General features: G+C 41.2%; 1 protein-coding gene across 2 annotated transcripts in view; it reads left to right on the plus strand.

The window, feature by feature from the left end:
• The first annotated feature begins 403 nt into the window (after window positions 1–403).
• kcnn1a (potassium intermediate/small conductance calcium-activated channel, subfamily N, member 1a) overlaps window positions 404–21,557 on the plus strand; it is a 92,718-nt gene continuing 71,564 nt past the window's right edge. The window contains exon 1 of one of the 2 annotated variants that reach the window (XR_015094494.1): window positions 404–1,743. Coding sequence is in view for 1 of the 2 variants with exons in the window: in XM_086072512.1 (XP_085928638.1) it covers window positions 628–1,743 (1,116 nt within the window). In the remaining variant the exon portion in view is untranslated. The remainder of the gene's footprint in view (window positions 1,744–21,557) is intronic. The other variant, XM_086072512.1, reaches the window with a different exon arrangement.

A 21,557-nucleotide genomic window follows, 5' to 3' on the forward strand; every position in this document is an offset into this window, starting at 1 on the left:
CGATTCCAAAGCTTCAAATATAACATTAATAGTATATTATGGTCACAATTGTATTTTTTGTCTCACACACTTTCAATATTTCTGCAAGGTTAACACAAAACCAGTGTTTAAATGATTCAAGACACGTTTTATGCATGAGAACCAACAAGTGCGTGTATTTAAAAAAAAAGAAAAAAAAAAAGCTTTATTGAAGAGTTGCTTGGATGTTCGCAATTGACAGGCCTGTGGTGACGTGGCAATAAAAGTGATTTCTGACAATGCAGGGTGTTTACGGCAACATGGCCAAAGTGGATCTATCAGATCCGCGGTGGATTGAGACGATCGTCCAAGCAGTGCGCAGGATCCCACCTGCACCTTTCTTCATCCTTGACTCCCTCTTTTCCAGCGAACGCGAACGCGATCGCGATCGCTCCGCTGCAACCTGTGCGCATAGCACGGGCACGGACCCGCCGTCTCCAGTCGAAGGCGGCGTTTTGGCACAAGTGTGACGTTTGAAGGCAGGTCCCGGCCACCGCAAGCTACCAATGATACAAGTCGCTCCTATTCCGCGGGGCTGGTCGCAATGAACGGGCGTCGGAGCGGCGCACGTCCAAGGAGCAACCAGAGCGAGCCTCGGCCATCGAGGGGATGCGGCATCGGTACGCGGGAGCTGCCTCCCAGCACCAGAACCCCCAGCAAAAAGCCAGCGGGGAGCCGGACGCGCCTGTTTTCAGCCTGCCGCCCCCGCCCTCTTCCTCCCACCACCGAGACCGCGCTTCGACCACCGACGCTCACCGCCGGAGCCTCCAGGAGCTCCCGTGCGTGAGCCTGCAGCCCGCGCGGAGAGCGCCGCACGGCGGGGACGCGCCACCTCCGGCGGGCCGAGGGGAGCCGGCCGCTTCGCAGCGGGATCCCTGGGCCCCGGCCCCGGTTTTTCCGAGCTGCCACTGCAGTTTTTCCACGCAGGAGGCGAACCATTCACAAAACCGCGCCGCGCCACCGCAGCCCTCCTCCCCGCCTCTCCCCCCGCCTATACCGCCGCCGCCGCCGACCACCGCCTCCTCCTCCTCCTCCTCCTCACTGCTGTTTTCTCGGGAATCCAAACGAGAGGATCGTCTGGGAAGGAGTGCCAGTAATTACCAACAGGCAAGCATCGTGGAACGCTGCAGGGGAGGAGGAGGAGGAGCAGGAGGGCAACGAGACCACAGGCAGCTGCAGCAGCAACAGCAACAGCAACAGCAACAGCAACAGCAACAGCAACAGCAACAACAGCAGCAACAACAGCAGCACTGTCATCCAAGACTCCCACAGAGGGACTCCTCCCCTGAAGGAATCCGTGCGAACTCGCAGAAAAGGTGCACCGACAGAAGAGCACCCGAGCCTCACACGCAGGAGCAACAGATCCCGCAATTAAGAGCGCGGCAGCAACTGCTGGTGGGGAGCAGCTTGCCCATCAACCACTGCGCCAGCGGCTCCGGCGAGCTATGTAGGACCCACCAGGCTCCACTGCCGCAGCAGCAGACGGGCACGCCGGGTCGGCACTGTGAAGAAGCCCGAGACCGCAATAATTGCGCGAGGACCCCCGCGCCTGCAGGCGACCCGCCCCCGGCGACACAGCGGGCCAAGTCGAGCGCGACTGGCGGCAGCAGCAACAGCAACAGCAACAGCAGCAGCAGAGAGAGCCCCAACTACGGCTCCAGCTATCACCTGTGGCCCGAGAGCCCGCATAAAGGAGAGGAGAGGATACGCATCGAGCTCCACAAGGTAGACCGCAGACTCATGTGTCATGATAGTCAATGACATGCATACATTTCTACTCAATGACCACGCCTGGCGTATGATTTGCAGCCCCCCCCCCCCCCTCTTAATATGTGTGCTGTTGAAGCTATGATTTGACCGCATGTTTTCCAATGGGGAAAAAAATACGTCATACGTCTTATCAACAATCTAACGGTCTCTTCGCATATGTTTCTATTGGCCCCACACACCTGTTCCGTGTTGCGGTGTTGTTTTGCTCTAGCACACAACACAGCCCACTGAAATATTCAAATGAGGCTCCCATGGCAGGTGATTCGGCAAACAAAAGCGCCTGTTGTTTCCCCCCCCCCCCCACCCCCCCACCCGGCCCAGACAGGGAAGCATTTTCTTGTTTAGGCTTCTGCTCAGTGTCAGCTTTAATGTGGCCGCGGCCGGCTGGAACTGCACCTGGCACTGCGTGGCAACCGCACGCACGGCAAAGGCCTCCACATTCCTCCCAACTCACTTCGACGAGTGCGTTCGGCTCGCGTTGCGCTTGCGAAGGTGCAGCGGCGATTCCATACATGGAGGACAATTTAGTTTGAATTCATCTGGGCTTTTTGGGTGAGCGTGAACTTGGCCACTGGAGGCAGTGTCATTGCAGAGACAAACCAAGAAGAGTTTCACAACTACTGTAAGCGACTGAAGGAAGCGGCAGTAATAGCAGTTGTTTACGCAGAAGATAGCCAATATATGCATGTTAGCGTCGATGTATGGTTTGTGTTAAACTGTGCAGGGCGTCGCTAGCCGAATTGGGGTCCGACGCACAATTATATTTCCTTAAACGACCGTTTCCCTTGCCTTGAAAATATTTTTCGCAGGTTTTTCATGTACTGGAATTATTTTGTTAGTAGTGGTGGTGAAGGGGAGGAAGGGGGGGGGGTCTAGGGGGTCTAAGCCGCCCCCCCCCCCCACCCATGGATGGACGATAGGATCCATTCTATTGCTCAAAGTATTAACGCCACTACATACCTGTTGATGCAATTCCTCAACTCATCTATGGCATTTCCCATTATACGTTAGCATTAAGCTAGCAATCTTTAAGGCAAAGTATTGTGGCTCTTTTAAACACATGACATGAAATTCTTCCTGGTTTATGTTTAGTTTGATGCAAACTTCAACTTCAAGTGACAATGAAAAGTATGAAGGTTTTTTTTCTCTGAATAATTGTTCACTATCTACCATCTAACTGATGCTTGTTGCGAAATGTGTTGAATTCTATGCTCCTTTTCAGTGCTATCTCAAATTTTTATTCTAAAGCCGGGGGGGGGGGGGGGGGGGGCTAGGTCAGACTCAGGCAAAGTCCGATTATTTGTATATCAAGGCACTGCTGTATTACTCTAAATAAAGTTTTTATTTTTTTATTTTTTAAGTAACAGGGTTAAAAATCAATACTGACATCAGATTGTACCCCCCAATGTACATTAGCATATGCTACGCTAACTGGTTAAAAACAAACTTGGCTCTACCTGTATGATGAAAAAAAGACAAACCTTCATATGAATTGATCTTTTGCTGATAATATGAGTAACAGGGTTGCTTTGATGTGAGTAACACACTTCATTACATTCAGGACTTACCCATGGTCCGAGCAATTAGCTTGAATGTGTCATTTCTGCTGAGGCAAAGAGCCGACCGAGCTCAGTTTTTTTCCACTTCCACTGGACCGGTGGTTCTCAAATGTTTTACACCAAGTTCCAAGTCCACATATTCTACGCTCTCCAAGTACTAGCATAATTACCAACATTAAAATACAGTAGCGTAGGCCTGTCATAGACTGTGTTTATAAAAAAAAAAAAAGAGGCTGAGGTTTTTAATCCTACAAAGTAGCCTACAGTCGATTTAATATTATTGTAACACGCAATTATATTGTATTTGAAACTTAACAAATGTATTCTACTGGATTAAAAAAAAAAGCAGCTGTAGCATTATACACATTTTCAACATTTTATTTAGTGATTTCGAAATGGATGGATGGATCTTTTGCGTACCACTAGAGGGCGCCCACATGCCACTAGTGGGGCTAGTAAAGCACTTCAATAATTACTTTTCTAGATGGTTAAAAATGCCTTAGTAAATGTCTTGTGCGTATGTTTAGAGACACAAGTTTAAGGAGTTTAGTGTTATTTAAAACACCTTTGTGATGAAACCATTTTTTTTTAACAATTAACAACATCAAACCAAAGAAAAGCTACATTTTGTTAAGTTGAGCAGAAAGAGAGAAAAAATACGGGGGTGCTCAAAAACGGCTTGATATTTTTAAATAATATTAATTCACAGCCACATTTTGTCTTTGTATTTTGTGCGAGGATGAATGGAAAATTCATAGGTGAGAAATGCCCTCCAATTCTGTAACGACGACATCTTGTGTCTTTTTCCAAATACGCATGAAGTACAATATATAGTATGATGGATAAGACGTACAATACAGTCGAGAGGAAAAACCTCAGCGGGCTTATTTGTAACTTTTTTTCCTTTTTTTTTTTTAACACACCGCAATGAATGTGTCAAGACGGCCGCTACGTTGCTTTGCTTGAGAGATTCTAAATAACAACATGAATATAGACATCCTGAGTAAATTATGTCAGACAGTGCTCATAAAATAAACTCTTGCGGGGCATTCAATCACGGGTCGAGGGAAAGTGGGATAGTTACGCTGCCAAGATCTTGGTTATCAGACACTTAGGATATACTGGACAGGATTGTGTTGAGATCAGAGGTCTGCTTTTTTTTTTGTGTGTGTTCAGCTCTTGAAGAAAGGATGAGTTGTCGGCAGCAGCCAAGCAAGAAAAAGCACATTGGCCAGATTGAATAGCATTCCGTAAGATTGAATGCAAATGTGTTGCACTTCAAAGTTAAATGCAACGGTGCGCAACGATGTCGAGGTTCGAGGGGTTTGTATCGCCCGAGGTCAGCTGGGATCAGCCCCCGAGCTCACCCGTGACCGTAATGAGGCCGATCCGGGAGAAAAAAGAACGGATGGATATAATAATAACACTTCAGGTCTAACTATAGCCCTGTTTGTCCTTAATTGGATTTGACATATTTCCATTTTTTGTCCAAGGTTTGATGAAACAATTATCTCCCAACTTCCTCACTTGCCATACTCACTACATTAATTGCGCTTTCACATCCATTTGTAAAATTTTCCCGCATGGGAACATTCTCAAGATGCCTTACGGGATGCATGTTAAAATGATAAGGGTTCATTTCCCTTTTTTTCGCAAGAGCCTTAAAACTGCCGTCCCTCAGCGTTTTTGCTCAAGGTGCCGGTGAGGTCAACTTTTGACATGACAAGAGATTCGAGACAAGCACAGAAGGCGGCATCCAAATAAATGCACCGGGCTTCCTTTTTAAGATGCTGCAGCTGGCACCGTGTAACAAAGGGTGGGACCTCGAACCGCCTTCAACGACTCTTCTGAACTTGGCCCCGTTTTGGAGAATCAGCAGAACCCTGAAATGACTGAAGTGAAAGTAGCCTTCGTTGTTAACTGTCATCATTCTGTCTGACTTACATTCATCTAAGGGTGTAAGGTGTAATCGTAATTAATCGCAAGACTTCAACAGTTAACTCACGATTAATTGATTAATTAATTAAAAAAGTTTTCGACCTGTTCTAAATGTACAATAAAAAGTTTTCATACTCTTGTTAACATAAAAGTGGATTTTTTTTAAACTAATAGAAATATGGCTGCATCTATTAGTAATTTATACAGTAATTTCATGATTAATAAAATTGAGTTAAAATTAAAAAGATGCACCGTAGGCCTACTGTAAAACTGTAGAGTGCTATATTGATTTGTGTTGAGGTCATTTTCTGCCACTAGATGGCATAATTGCAATTGTAAGACCAAGTGCATCTTTCTTTTCATATCAAGAGCTATCTAATCTTTAACATGAAGTAACTTGTGGAATTCTGCACATTTTTTAAATTGTAAAACACAACTTCACACCAGTCTCCACAAATACTGGATATGCATTATTATAAAATGTATTACTGCCAAATTTTAACGACATGTCTGCTGCGATGCGACTGGAATTCCCTCAATACAGGTGGTCATTTTTATTTATTATTTATTTATTTAAAATAAATAAATACAGGTGGTCATTAATCGCGTGTTAAAAAAAATAGTGGCATTAAAAGTATTTCAAATGAACTCGCTAATTTTGACACCCCTGCACAGTATGCACAATAATTACTGGGGCCGTGCATGGATCAGTGATGACTCAAATTGAATCGCGAATTGACCATTGAAAACGAACGCTGAATCCAAATGTTCACACTTTGTGACGTTTCCGTATGGGAATATTTATATTCATATTTGTCTTTGTTACTTCGCTGCTAACCCCACGACAGCCTGGAGACGGCAGGTTAGCTTAGCGCTAGCTCGTTGGTACGACACAATAAAGATAAATTTTACTGGATCAAAGCAAGACAAACGTCCTGGATTCTAACCATTAGCCAGGGTATGGCAAAGGATTCTGGGAGTTGAAGTAAGTTATATTTAAACTTCAAAGGAAAAAAATTCCGTCGGATAGCGCTGCTCAAAGCACGATGTGCACTAAAATGTGTGATTTTTTCAAGGGACTGCCAATGAAAAGAAGCTTGATTTAGCGAACTTGGGCACATTTACATTGTGAAATGTTGATTAGTGTGCATTGTCCCTTTTCAAATCATAAAAATTCCAATTCAAACTCCGGTTGAATACATACTTTAATTCTCTTTTAATATATATTTACACCATCCAGTGTATGACACCGGTTAGGAATCACTGTGTTAGCAGGATTTTGCGCGAAAGGGCATTCCTAAATTCTCAGTGATCCATGCATGAATGCTAGGTCGGGCTTGACTGGCAAAATTAGGAGGACCAGTCAAGCTATAAAGTCAAGCTATAAAGTTCACCATTAATCCAAAACATGATTGTGTGGCCTTGATGGAGGCTCCGCACTGAGAGCACCAAGTCATGAGAAGCAGGTTCCATTCAACCATTTTTGGATCCTCATTAGGGTCGAGGGTGAGCTGAAGACTTTTCTTTTGGAGGCGGTCTCGGGCCGCTTCCAAACGCACTCGGTACGGTTCGCTTTGCAGTTTGAATGCAAACCACGGCTGATCCGCTCCAACTGCAGGACATATGCGCCTTTTTGGGCTTAACAAGCCACCGTAGCCAGCCATCGCCGGGAGGAATATTGCGCTAAATTCATTCATAACTATCCGTATTCTGTTTAGCCATGCTGCTGTTAGCATGTTGTGGTGGGGGCGGGGCACGCGGAGCTACTGCACGCAATCGACGACGCGTTCCAAAATGAGGAACAGCGTCGCGGGACCTCCGTTGAATGAGCTACTCTTGATGCGCGCAAAATATCTTGCATCTAATAACGCCACAAATATGCAGAGCAGTAACGCAGCACGTCGGAATTTCACGTTTTCCGCTAGTTCCGGGTTTGGTTATGCCTTCAGCCCTCGTTATTTTTGTCCAATGGGAGCACAGGTCGTCACGCGGGTCGATGTGATTACGCAATATAGTCCACCGCACCGAACGAAAAAAAAAAGAAGAAAAAAAGTCCGCTTTTGGTCCGGACCAAACAAGCGAACTAAAAGATTTTTCTGGTCTGAATACACCCTTAGAGAGGCAAAATTAGCATTTTAGTGCCTCGTAACAGTTTTATTAACAAATCAAAAAGCTTTGCTGGGCTGCATCGCTAACATCGCCCACTGCTGTTAGCACAACTTGGCTAGCTAGCAACAAGGTTCAGCTGGCTATTGCTTCGGCGAAACATGCTGCGGGGTTGCTCTGAAGTCAGCGATCATTGCCTCTGCGGGCGACAAATAAGCTACATTTCTGACAAAGCATCGATGCGACGAAAATAGAAGCCACGCTAATCGCTAAGCTAAGATTGACACGGCTAGCGCATTTAACACCGGAATTAAGCGCTTCGGTTGATCGAATCCACTTTTCACAGACGGCCACTTGTCAACTCGTTACCGCATAGCAAAATTCCAGCGCACTTCCTGCTTATTTAGCAATAATCCAAACGCCAAATTCTTGCATTATGGAAAACTCCCACTACGAGCACTGGCTCAGTATTGAAAACTTTCCACCGGCTGCGATCAGCCAAGTACTCCGATATGACACGCTGATCTGCTCCAAGATATTTGGGGGATCGCGGTTACATCTTAGCGACGTGCTCTTAATGAGGCAGTCCATAACCCCCCCCCCCCCCCCCCACTTCCACCCCCCCCCCCCCCCCACCCCTGTTTGAAATCCCATAAGCAAAACACTTGCGACAGAACAAGCCTGATAAAGTGTATACGATTACAGTATCCCGCAGCACACCCTGAAACTTAATAGCGATCCCGCTGAACCGGTGGGGGGTAGCGCGATATTGTGTCCTGCCTCAATAACATTGTGCTTTGAAAGATGCATTACTGCGTCCATTGTGATAGGCTGTGTAAGTACTCTAATGCCTGCCACTTACTGCTATGGTGATATCCCCTGCAGGGACACTGTGGACGACCAATACTGCTGGATTTGCTCATATCTAGAAAGGATTATTTCCGAGTCTTGCTTTCAGGAAGAAAATGACGGTCATCGGTCACCACGCGTATGTTTTTGGATGTTATAATTGTCAACAGGGAAAGTTCAAAATGCAAGACGTGTAAGTATTTGAGGTTTTTGCCATTTTTTTTTCTCAGCTACTCTTAGTTCATCAGTACAGCGCCAATATAGTTATTCTTCTCAGAGGATAAAGAATAAATGATGGTGAGTAGTGTTATATGAGCTACATTTCTATTTTTTACTTGCGCTTCACTGTTTTTTCAATCTATTCCTTAAAGAGTTGTAGCGCCGGAACATAGATGCTAATTGCTAACTAGCGTTAGCATTACGTTAGCGGGCTGGAAGGCTGAGCTATGTGGCTGCCATAAATACACAAACTGCTAGTAGTTTTAGCAATGGGAAGTTGGGCAGCATCCTATCCAAGTAAGACAATTTGTTTCAAGATGCGATTAATCAATAATCAATTCAAACACAAATGTACTTGATTCTTAAAGGGAAGTCAAGCTTACACATTTCTTGACAATAATGGCCTCACTAGTCTAAACATGACACAGCTCACCTGTTTTCTGAAGCTGAGCTGTGAGACCTGAGCCCATTGATGTCATTTTCACTCAGCAGCAAGTGGCAAAATGGCCGCCTTCTGATATTGATAAAAAAAAAAACCCGCTGGATCTGGCTGCTGAACTCATATTCTACTAATGCAATATTAACCAGAATACCGTATTTAGACGAGTGGGACTGCATTGAACATATTATTGCCAAGAATTGTTTCTCTTTGAGTTGACTTCCCCTTTAACAGCCAATTAATCAGTTATTATGCCCATCCTTGATATTTTGTAGACAGCATTGCTAAATGAAATCACAAAATATTCTTATGATTTTATTATATGACTAATAATCCAGTAATTGCTGATTACTGAGTATTGATTGCCATTTTTGCTTAGATGACTCGAGTCAAGTCAGACTTAAATCACCAATTTATGGACTTACTCGGTAAAAAAAAAAATTCGATAAAAGACATAACTTTGACTTGGTATTGATGAGACTCATTGACAGTCTTGCCCGTTTTACATTTGAAAATCAGCATTTAGCTTGTTCTTCGCTGTTGGTTGTTAGCTGGTTACATGAACGGATCTTAATGACGGTGGTGCGCATAACTGAGATGGCGATAAAGCAACAGAAAATACGGAGATTGCGAAATGTAGAAAAAACATTCATTGGCTGATCAGCTGGTCTATTGTCACATTTATTTTTTTTGCCCGGTTATGACACACACACGCACGCACACACACACACACCCCCACACACACTGCTCCAGCATGTGTCAGAAAAGTGACGAGGCTCCGATCAGGAGAAGTCAAGGTTGTATGTGTCATTTGCAGAATGGCTGCTTGACAAAAAGGATGGAAAGCTATTTTCCGGGAATGCTGCTGTCAACGGGCAATCCTGTAACATGCTCCCAAGTCACCTGGACGACGTTGGCGAGGTCAACAACACAACTGTGTCGCTCGTCCAACTGTCTCATTGGCATCGTCTGCGGGATTTACTGTGGCCGTTGCTCGGCGCGTGAGCGTTTACAGTCCGACGAGGAAGTATTTCATTGATAAAACTAACAGGCGGAACATATGGAGAGTACCTGGAAGAAAAAAATCTTTGAAGCCAAGGTTTACAGTTTACATCCTTGGAAAGGAGGTCAGACAACAGACAACCGATTTTTATTTATTTATACCTACCCACGTGTAAATGGACCAGGATAAGAAACATAGTACAAGGGTGGTCAGAAAGAAAGACCACTATGAAGGTGGTCTTCCTCCTTCCTTCCAAGGTGTGCAGATTTTCACAGGCGTTGCACAGACCTGGCAGTCACCGCCTTGTGTTCTAATGAATGGCAATAACATGTGGGGTCCCTCAAGGGTCAACCCTTAGACCCCGTCTGTTCTCTCTATATATGTTACCCTTGGGGTCAGGATGCTTCCGAAGGCCAATGTTGACTACCGTGGCTATGCAGATGACATGCAGCTATATTTATCCATTTATCAGTTTAACCAATTCAATTAAGAGATCAGAAGAGATTTCTTCAGTCCTAAAGGTTTTACGCTGGCTCCCAGTCAACCGTAGATTAGAATTTAAAATTCTGCTACTGGTCTATAAATCTCGGAATGGTTTTGGTCATGAATTAAGAAAATCTAATTGAATATAAGCCCAGTATATCTGCAGACTCGGGTCAATTAGTGGCACCCAGGTTTCAAAGCAAACATGGTGAAGCGGCTGTTAGCTGTTATGCTGCACGCAAATGGAATAAGTTGCCAACAGAGGTGAAGTCAGTCTCAAGCATTTTTTAAATCAATTTTCTAATATGGTCTTTTTTAGTTTATTTCTTTGCTTAACTTATTCACTGCCAGTGACGGCTATAGACATAAAAAATTCATTTGAACTATTTTTATTAGTTTAACATTTTTTTCCAATTTTGTTAAGAGTATGAAAACCTAGAATTTTTGTTATTGTACATTTAGAACAGATATAAAATTTGCCACTTTATAAACTCGCAAAATTACAAGTTTTTTGCTCACTTTATAAACTCGCAAATTTTCCACTTTATAAACTCGCAAGTTGACAAGTTTTTTTCTCACTTTAAATTTGCCACTTTATATTATAAAATGTCAAATTTGCGATTTTTTTCGGGAAAAATACGGTAAAATTAATTGTTGACGTCTATAGCCGTCCTTGGCAGTGAATGAGTTAAAATATTGCCAATGTACGTTCTTTTAATAGTTAGAATCAACTACTTCTCTTTGCTTTGCGAACGTCTTCAGCGGTTCTGTTTGCAAATGCTTTTTCGGTGTTGTGGTTTTGGTTGCGTGAGGCACATTGAGATCGAGTTGCCTCGTGTATGATAATAGAAATAAAGTTGCCAAACCAACTTTGGCTCGATACAATTGAGGGCCAAGAAAAACTGTAATAAGTAAAGTCTTTATAGATACCTCCATGGTGCATGTTACCATATTGTATCATTAAGAAAAAAAAAAAAAAAGCAATACTAGGTGCATTAAAATTTCTTGAATCAGCACCTTGAACTGGATCTGCAACAAAGTGTAATGAGTGTCTCCGACAGAGTAAGTGAATGAGTATTTGTGTAATCCTGGAAACAAACAAAACCTTCTGGAAAGTCTCCAAAATGTAATGGATTGTTCTTTGGGTGATTGTATAGCAGTCCGCTAAAGTTAATCAAAATCATCCGATTTTTTTACCCCCCCCCTCTCTCTCCATGTATTCCTGCTTACACAAACATACTCACAACCAATAACAAAGGGAAGCAAAGATCCAAGGCCTGCCGGGGACGAGCGCGACTGAATTGGACAATCTCGAAAAAAATCAAATTGGCCACTCACACCCAAACGGGCGAATTGGGCCTCACACACAGAACCGACGACCTGCTGCAAGAGAAATGCATTCAAATCGAGGAATTACTTACTGAGACGCCACATCAACTGTTGTGATGTTTTTGTTTTGCGCGTGAACCACAAATAACATGCCATGACGGCCATTAGCTTACTGCTGAAGCTAATTAGCCATTTTTGGGTGGGTTTAATTTGGACAAAAACATCAACTACAACGCCTGATGTTAATAAAAACCATACACAAATTACGCAATACAAGCATGTTAGGCTACTGAGCAATAAATTGACATTACAGAAGATTTGATCACAATAGCACCACTGGCTATTGAATGATTAGCCTCTTTTTTTCAAGCTAGTGCAATATTCTGTTGCCTGATTTATTGTTTGTAAATTGTGCTATGTTCAAGTGTCTGAATTGTTTCTGCTACGGTTGTTCTTTAATAGCTCTGTTAATAGAAATGAGTCATTTTCTTTTCTTGAGCATTTTGGTGACAAAGACTCTCCACGCTTCGCTTTTTAGCCACGGGAACATATGTGGATAATGGAGTTGCGCATCGGCAATTTGGTACATATCTCAAAACAGTGCACGATTCAAGGATGGTTTGATCTTTAAATGTAATTTGATTTAGTGGGAATATGATTCAATGCGATAAATTGTGGCTCAGTTCGGTGTCAAAAGTAATAGATTAATTGACAAGTAATCAAATATCGAAGTAATCAACTATTTCAATAATCGGGCGGCTTAAAACGATCTTTTGTGTTGAATCAAAACAAGATGTCTGCTTTTACTTTGGAAAATAACGACCGAGACAGTAACTGAATCCGTTTCAAAAAGATTGCCGAGTACAACATCGTTTTTCGAAATCAGATTTTTCAATGGGATATGGATTCTAAAAATATTCGATATGTTGTCATTTGAACATACTTTGAGCATATGAACGGACAATAAAATGATTAATAAAAGACTATTGGATATGTATCTGGATTTATTTTGAAAATATTTGATTCAGTTTGATTCTATGCACCTGTATCTTTTAAATCCAAACTGATATTGCGATTCCAACCGATTACTAAATAATAATAATAAAAAACACACACGCACAAACTGTACACTGTGTAAAAAAAAAAAAGAAGGCCTTTGACATAAGAATCTTTTTTGAAAAATCACCATGATGCGCTAAATTATTTGCATACACCAATGTATGTTTTCATCTAATGAAGCAACAGTGGTTCAAATTGTCCATAACTCATAAATCTAAATTGTTCCACCATAACAGTGTGACTTCTGTTCCATCGGCAATTACCGGCAGATAGCAGACTAATCTGTTGTGTTCTTCCACAATGCCATCACTTTTGTTTAGATTAAGGTTCCTCAATAGCCTTTTTTTTGTTTTGTTTTTTAAACATGTAGGATGATAGAGTGTTTATAAAAGGATTGATTTACTCCACTGAAGTCCATATAATATGCTAAATATACCAAATGTAACTTTCAGGCACTATTTGCGTGGCGCATTGATATGACTTTGTGGCTACAAGATCCGGCTTCTAATTTTAAACTTAGCACATTAAATCAATGTTCAAATCTTCAAATTTGACTTTTGTTCGAACAACTCACCTTAAAGAGTTATTTCACATTTAAACATATGAACATAGGTTAATAATTGAAAATTATGGTAGAATTATTATTATTATTATTATTATTATTTACAGTGTAGGCAACTGTACACATCACTGGCATCAGCCCAAATCCACAATTTGATAAAATTAATATTTTTTTGAAAAATCTATATTATTGGTCATTCCACACATCTGGGTGTTATTATTATTATTACTTTTTTTTTTTTTTTTTTTACAATTTATTGACCAATCAAAAGTGTTGAAAATGGCCTGCTCTGAAGAAAAGTGACGATTTTGGAGATTAGGGGTGGGTGATATGGCCTAAAAATGATATCACGATATTTCAAAGAAATTTGCGGTGACGATTTTTGGGACGATATTGGTAATAATTACTGAACAATAGATTTGTGATTATATATCACTGGCATCAGCCCAAATCCTCATAAATCACAATTTGGTAAATTTGATATTTTTAGAAAATCTATATTATTGGTCAGTCCACACATCTGGGTGTTACTATTATTATTATTATAATTTTTTTTTTTTTTTTTTTTTTTTACAATTTATTGACCAATCAAAAGTGTTGAAAATGGCCTTCTCTGAAGAAAAGTGACGATTTTGGAGATTAGGGGTGGGTGATATGGCCTAAAAATGATATCACGATATTTCAAAGAAATTTGCGGCGACGATTTTTGGGACGATATTGGTAATAATTACTGAACAATAGATTTGTGATTATATATCACTGGCATCAGCCCAAATCCTCATAAATCACAATTTGGTAAATTTGATATTTTTAGAAAATCTATATTATTGGTCAGTCCACACATCTGGGTGTTACTATTATTATTATTATAATTTTATTTTATTTTATTTTTTTACAATTTATTGACCAATCAAAAGTGTTGAAAATGGCCTGCTCTGAAGAAAAGTGACAATTTTGGAGATTAGGGGTGGGTGATATGGCCTAAAAATTATATCACGATATTTCAAAGAAATTTGCGGTGACGATTTATGGGACGATATTGGTAATAATTACTGAACAATAGATTTGTGATTGGTGCTTTGGAATAATAGAACTTTTATTGCAGCACAATATTTAAGACAATTTTTTCTCCACAATTGAAATGTAAACAAAGTGCAAATATAGCAACCGTAATGGAATGAAATGGAAATAAGAACAGGCCAGGTAGTGCTTACCCTGCGAGGTCTAATTGTAACATAACTGCTTAAAGCACATAAAGCACATTTACTTAGCAAATACAAAGAAAACACAAACCTTCAGAAGTTAGTGGTAAATTGCATGAGTCAAGAAAGTCCATTATTTTCTCCCGTGTGATTGATCCTCATGTTGTAGAGGCAATTTCTTTCTTTTTTTTATGATACGGTAGCAGCCAGTCTGTGGCGTCATGCTCTGCACATCGCAGGCAAGTGTATTGTTGAAAAATGTTTGCCGTAACCGGCAACCCTCCTGTGAGCGTTATTTTGCCGTGAATGTCTCTGATTGGTCAATAAGAGGAGCGAGAAAATGCCGTGATTGCTTGTAGACATTACTAGCGGGTACGAATACGCCGCTGCGCAACAGCAACGCGCGCGCCGTCTCGTGGAGGAGCACGTTAGCTTAGCGGCCGGTTAGCATAACAAAGTCACATCAACTATGGGTGCTCCAGTAATGAACTTTTGTTCACGCCAAACAACACGAGTTGCTTCCATGTCCTCCTCGCGTGTCTTTAGCTTGCGCGTGTCCTCTTAACTTTAACGGCAACAGTTGTCCTGCACAATTTGCAAACGATTTTTTTTCGCATCATATCTGACCTCTTGTAACCAAACAGCCTCCACACGATGAATGTCGCTTACGCCCACTTTGCCGACAGAGCGACGCATGTACGTCCAAATAGACACGAAGACGTATGATGTTATGCATAACGTCGTCACGTCAATATCACCCACAAAAAAGACACCGGTAATATCGTAGAAGGTATGATATGGAACACCCTTATTGGAGATACAAGGTTTCGACCCGACGCTAGCATTATACTTTTTTTTGCTACAGATTGGTGGCTTGCCCTATGGCGATGTATTAGGGCCACATATAAATAAATAAAAAATTAGAGCGTGGGAGAAATATTCTGAGAAAAAAAACGTTATAAAGTCAAAAATTTACGTAAATACATTTATGTAATACATTTGCGTAGTTATAAAGTGGCAAATTTGCGATTAAAAAAATATATTTGCGAGGAAAAAAACTCTCGTAGCATACTACTCGAATATTTGTGCCAATACTTTTTGGTTGGGTTTTCAAATAAGGAGATAGTAATTGCTTTAGCAGAGATTAAACATATCATGTTAAGCATTCGCACTTTGAAGCGTTGGGTACTACCAGTGACGAAGACGCCTCACTTTGCGAAGGTCCACACCCGGACGATCAAGCATTTAAGTTATTTTGTTGAAATGTATATTTGCTTGTACATTTATGTTTCCAGAATTATTATTTACACATTCATAATATTTTTTTGTACAAGTATCTAAGTTGAAGTCGAATCTGCTGCTCTCCGTCATTCACTTGCATTTACCTAAAGTATGCTAGCTTCTGATTGGTTAGTGTTAGTCAGCTGATAGGGGATCAGGAAGTGTTGTCGCTCTGGCTGCCGTGTATGACGAGTAAAGTTTAAACTAAGAATGAATCCGTCTCCATCCTGCCTTTTCATTTTACAGTGCCCCATTAACCACCAACGAATGCTCACATTAGAATATAGCTACGGGTATTTGTCGTAAATTACTGAGTTTTTCTGTCGCAAATCTGCCACTTTATGAACTCGCAATTAAATAATATTGCCCCCACCCTCTAAAAAAAAAAATCTATACGTGGCCAAGGGCTGAAGGATTAATTGCACTTTTAACGGTTTTCGGTTTTAAAAAACGAGATCACGTAATCTTGAGAAACTGGGATTTAAATGCGCATTGAAACAGAGCGTAAGGGGTTCACGGCCCATCCAGACCCTGGGAAACTACACAACCAGCGACCCACCCACAAAGATTGCTACAGAATGCTAGTGGAAATCAAATCGGAAAATCTTAGCATGTGTGAGTTTACTGACTGGAGATCGCACATTTTTAATTTAATTAAATTTTATATATATATATATATATATATATATATATATATATATATATATTTTGTTAAATTAAATTCAATTTTTTTATTTTATTTATTGATAAATGCAGTGTGTCATGTTTTATGCAACATAAAAAGTTCGATATGTTGAAGTGGTAAATTGTAGCTAACTATAAATGTTGTAGAAAAAACTGTGATATTAAGTAGGGGTGTGCCCAAAAAATCGATTCTCATAAGTATCGCGATTCTCATTTAGTACGATTCAGAATAGATTTTAAATGTCCCAAAATCGATTTTATTTAAATGATTTTGTACTGTCTTCCCTTTGTTTGTGTGTGCCTTTATTGGGGAACGCTGTTCATGTTGTACCCGATTTAGCCACTGAGGGGCAGTGTGGTTCCAAGCGGTCTGATACACTGTTAAGTTGTAGCCACATTAGAGAGTAGAAGGGAAAAGTCACAATCAAGGTACTCCAATAAAAGTTGTTCTTTTGCAGCGTGGAGCCGTTCTTTTGAGTGATAAAAGTGCCGTGAGTAGCACGCTAATTAGCATTAGCGAGTCAGACTGGAGTAGATCATTACGATTCCTTGCACATCTATAGATTGAAGCAAAAATCATTGTCAATCAAATCATTTTGAATCAAAAATCTTTCTCAATCGAAAATCGATTCTGAATCGAATCGCAGGCCCAAAAATCGGAATCGAATCGTGAGACATTCAAAGATTCCCACCCCTAATATTAAGGCTTCATTTGCCTTTATATTAAAATCCTGTAATCAATAATACATCTGATATTATTTATTATAATTAACTTTTTGTTGGGTAAAACAATTCATTGAAAAGGACCTTGAAAAGAATAATCACATATAATATCGCAATCACAATTTTTTGGGGGGAAAAAAATCGCAATTTGATTATTTTCCATAATCGTTCAGCCCCGCCGTACTGGCTGGATCTCTCGTACCCGTCATTTTATTTTTGTAGAAGCTCATTGTGAGTACATACAAAATGTCAACTCTGTTCCCATCCATCATAGAACACTCCGCTTATTACGCAGTTTGCCTCGGCGTGAGCCAGAGACGATTGACGTGGACGCGTAGCATTTGTTGCCTTGGCAAAACCTCACGTCGGTTCGAACTTTCTCTATCGCGCCACTCCGTGTTGTTCCAGGGCCTCCCTTTTTTTGTTTTTCTCCCCCCGCAACGTCCCCCCCCCCCCATTCGATGTTTTCCAACGACTTTTTGCCTTTCGTGGCTGCGAGGACAGCCAACACCTTGAAAGTAAACACACGGCGGCGAACAATTAAATGTCAGGCGAGGGGGCAGGTCCGAGTTCACATCCTCTGCATGTGACGAGGCCCGCTGCAGATAACTGATAACGATTGGATGAAGCGTGAGGTCTCAGTTTTCGGCAGCAGCTGGCACCACCGCACGCACACACACACAGTAAGTATGAACGTGGAGCTCTTTTTAATAATTGATGGCTGTTTTGTTTTTCTCTCTCTCTCTCTCTCTCTCTCTCTCTCTCTCTCTCTCTCTCTCTCTCTCTCTCTCTCTCTCTCTCTCTCTCTCTCTCTCTCTCTCTCTCTCTCTCTCTCTCTCTCTCTCTCTCTCTCTCTCTCCAAGTTATTTATTTATTTTTGTGTGTGTTTTAAGTGCTACGCCGGAACCGCCGCTCTGAAATAGACGCGTTGCCATGTGCGTTGCTATGGAGAAAGCGGGCCGGGGACGTTGCGTTACAGCAAGCGGCCGCTCTCCCCGCCGGGTAAAAGCGTTTGGTCAAGCGGTTTTGCGCTGGAGATTGCGTTTTGGGTTTACAAGTCATTGCTCGCACATGCTCGCACACGTGTACGCGTCGGTAGCGCGCGCGCCCCGGGCTCACCCACGCACAAAAAAAAAAAAGAAAAAAAAGAACGATACGTCGGCCAGTGTTCTAATGGCGCTCCACTTGATAGAGTTCATTCGCTTTGCGTTTCATTTGAGTGAGCCGGCACAAGGAGAGGCGGATTGAATTACTTGCAGTCCAGTTGAATACAAAGGGTGGAAAGAAAGCGTGTTCGGGGTTTCCTCAGTCGCCATCAGCCTCGCCTGCTCACGCGCACACTGAGTCACCGCATGGCAAATGTTTTTACTCTGTAGCAGGGCCGCTTTTCTCAAAATCCCTGTAAAATCGAAATAAATGTGACGTACCGCAAAGAAGTGGGTTGGGTAAAAAATTAGCAGGTATATAAAATGAGGTTCAAAATTGTTCAAAATCACGCCACACTTAAATGCACTAGAAGCTGTTCAGCTGTCAATCAAATACCAGTACCACACGCTGAGAAATGCACTGTAAAAAACGAAACAAAAATTGTTTTTTGCTCGAAAGCTGAGAAAACTTTTTAATATAAATCGGTTGCGAATTGCTTAGTACCTGGCGATTCGATCCGTATCACGATTCATAGGCCACGATTCGATTCAATGCCGATTATCCCGATACGAATCTCTAAATTGATTATTACGATATATATTTTTTTTTTTACTCAAATTTTGAAAATACTAATCAGTAATCAGTTTATTTATTTTTTTACTCTGTAGCAGGGCCGCTTTTCTCAAAATCCCTATAAAATCAAAACAAATGTGACGCACCGCAAAGAAGTGATTCAATGCCGATTAGCCCGATACAAATCTCTACATTGATTATTGCAATTTTTTTTTTTTACTCAAATTTCGAAAATACTAATCAGTAAACTTGTACATCTACATGTAAGATTTGTATGAAAATGTATTTATTTATCTGAAACTTAAGGCCACTGTATTTAACAAATAGGTTGCAATGTTTGAGCAGCACTGAAACAAAATATTAAAGCTTAATGTTCCATTAATATAACATTCTTCCATGCTTTAAGTGTGAATCCTAACCCTAAGTAAGACTTTTTGTTGAATATTTCCATCACAAAGGATTCGGCCGCATATTGAATCGATTCGAGAATTGCGCACTGTAATATCGCAATATATTGCCAAATCTATTTTTCGATGTTCGCAACAAGGCAAGCAAGTTGTTTACCCCAAAATATAATTTACTGAGTTGTTTTTTTCTTTTAGTTGGGGTTCAATAACCTTGCTCTGCAAGATGAATTCTCGCGGTATTTGTGAGTTCACAAACTCCGGAGAATACATCTTGTTCCGAGCCCGTTGATTTCCACCAATCACAGAGCGACATTTTTGTTTGGGGGCGTAGTATGCAGCTGTGACGAAACTCACAACATTTTTTTATAGCGTGGATGCTACTACTGCATCTAGCATTTTTCTTTTATCAACTCAAAAACGGGTTTAAACCAGAAAATTGTTTTTCGATTGAAAAGATGCGAGTGCACTGAATCGAACCCAAGCGCTCTACTTTGAAATATATCGAGATACATATCAAATCGTCTTTTATTGGAGAGATATATCTTAGAAGGAAATTGAACGTTTACAGTACTGATCAATTCATACAGATGTGTAAGATGATCAAATGAGCCGTACCATATTAAATCAAATCGTGAGTATTGAAAAACGGTATCAAATTTTTTTTTTTTTTTTGTGGAGACATGCTAATGCCTACACAGGACGCAACAACGAAGCGCTCTAAAGTTAGCAAAGAAGCCCATTCACACTTTGGCTGTCACATCCTGACCTATTGTTTATTTCTTTATTTATATAATAAAAATGATTATCTTGCTCGTTAGCCGCTCCAGCCAATTTTTGCTAGCCACTCTTGCTCGCCGCTCCCGCTAGCTCCTGCTGGCTCCCTCGTTCACTCCACATAGTGGTAGCCTTGCAAATTGTGGTCGCCGTGAGGCCCCGTAGTGAGCATGCTTCAAAATGGTTGCATTCTATTAGCTTACCACTAGATGCCACTAAATAATGCACACTGTCCCTTTAAAAATGACCGATCAAATGAGAAGGTGGACCAATCGAGCCAATCTATTTAGAAAACGTGATTTAAATTTTTTTTGTTAGTATAATACAAATAAAAGTTTAATTGACTGCCAGTGAAATGCATTGGGAATAAACAACAATTAAACCCTAAAAAATGATCCCCTTATAAACTTATAAATACATGGATAAAAATACAAAAGAAAGAAAAATACATAAAAAAAAAAAAAAAAAGTAATATATTGGAAATTTCAAATATTGGATAAAATTTTTGAAAATAAGTCCGACTGTATATGCTGAGACACTTTGGATTGAACGAGATTGTGTGGATCCAATCAATGACATCACTGATCGATTGGGGAAATTAGAGCCGATTTTTGCATTTTCCGTTCAGATCTGCGTAACAGTTACAATAATTCAAATGCAAAATGATATTTGTGCAGTTGACGTGGAGAAATCATCGCATCATTTAAGTGACCGGTAGTGCAGTAATGAATTCAGAACGGTTTGATTCTGATGCGAGCAAAAGCGCTGAAGTTCTTATATATTAGGGCGCCATTATAGCCACGCCCACAAAATTAGGAAAACAGATCAAATCATTATCTACAAACACGTATAAAGTATTTAGAATCAAATCTCTGTATTCATGAAAAAAAAAAAATCCGTTGCTCATTGATATGCAAATTCCTGCGAGATGCTGTTCAAGGGATGCCAGGCATATAATGTATGACCAAAGTGCATATGCTTTATGGCTAATTAGCTTATTGATCCGAGGTTGTTCCTACATTACGGCGTGATCACAACACACAAAAGCCTCAGCGAGTGAGTTATGCAGCTGTAAGCAGATATTTGTCACTCGCCGCGCGGCGCGGGAACCCGGAGAGATTCAGCTGTACATTGATTGCTTTGTGTTCGCGGGTGTCAAAGAGCAGGTGCGTGTGTGTTCATTTCCCGGTTTTGCCGCTGCGCCGGCTCATTGAATCATTTCGGTATTGTCTGCCGGTTATTTGTGAATGTTTTGCGAGATGCTGCCCCGCATGTGTTGTTTCATCTTATTTTGCTCTCGCCGTCGACACGCATTTTTTGCCTGCCAGCCCAGGAAGACGCGCGATTTGGGAAAGCTGCTATTGTGGAAGCGTGTTTTTGTTTTTGCGAGGGAAGCCGCGTGGACTGGGACGGCCCGTGTACCGCATACGTCG

The sequence above is a fragment of the Leptonotus elevatus genome, chromosome 1, assembly GCF_054856555.1.
Source record: "Leptonotus elevatus isolate MCC_2025b chromosome 1, RoL_Lele_1.0, whole genome shotgun sequence".
In the NCBI taxonomy this organism is placed as follows: domain Eukaryota; kingdom Metazoa; phylum Chordata; class Actinopteri; order Syngnathiformes; family Syngnathidae; genus Leptonotus; species Leptonotus elevatus.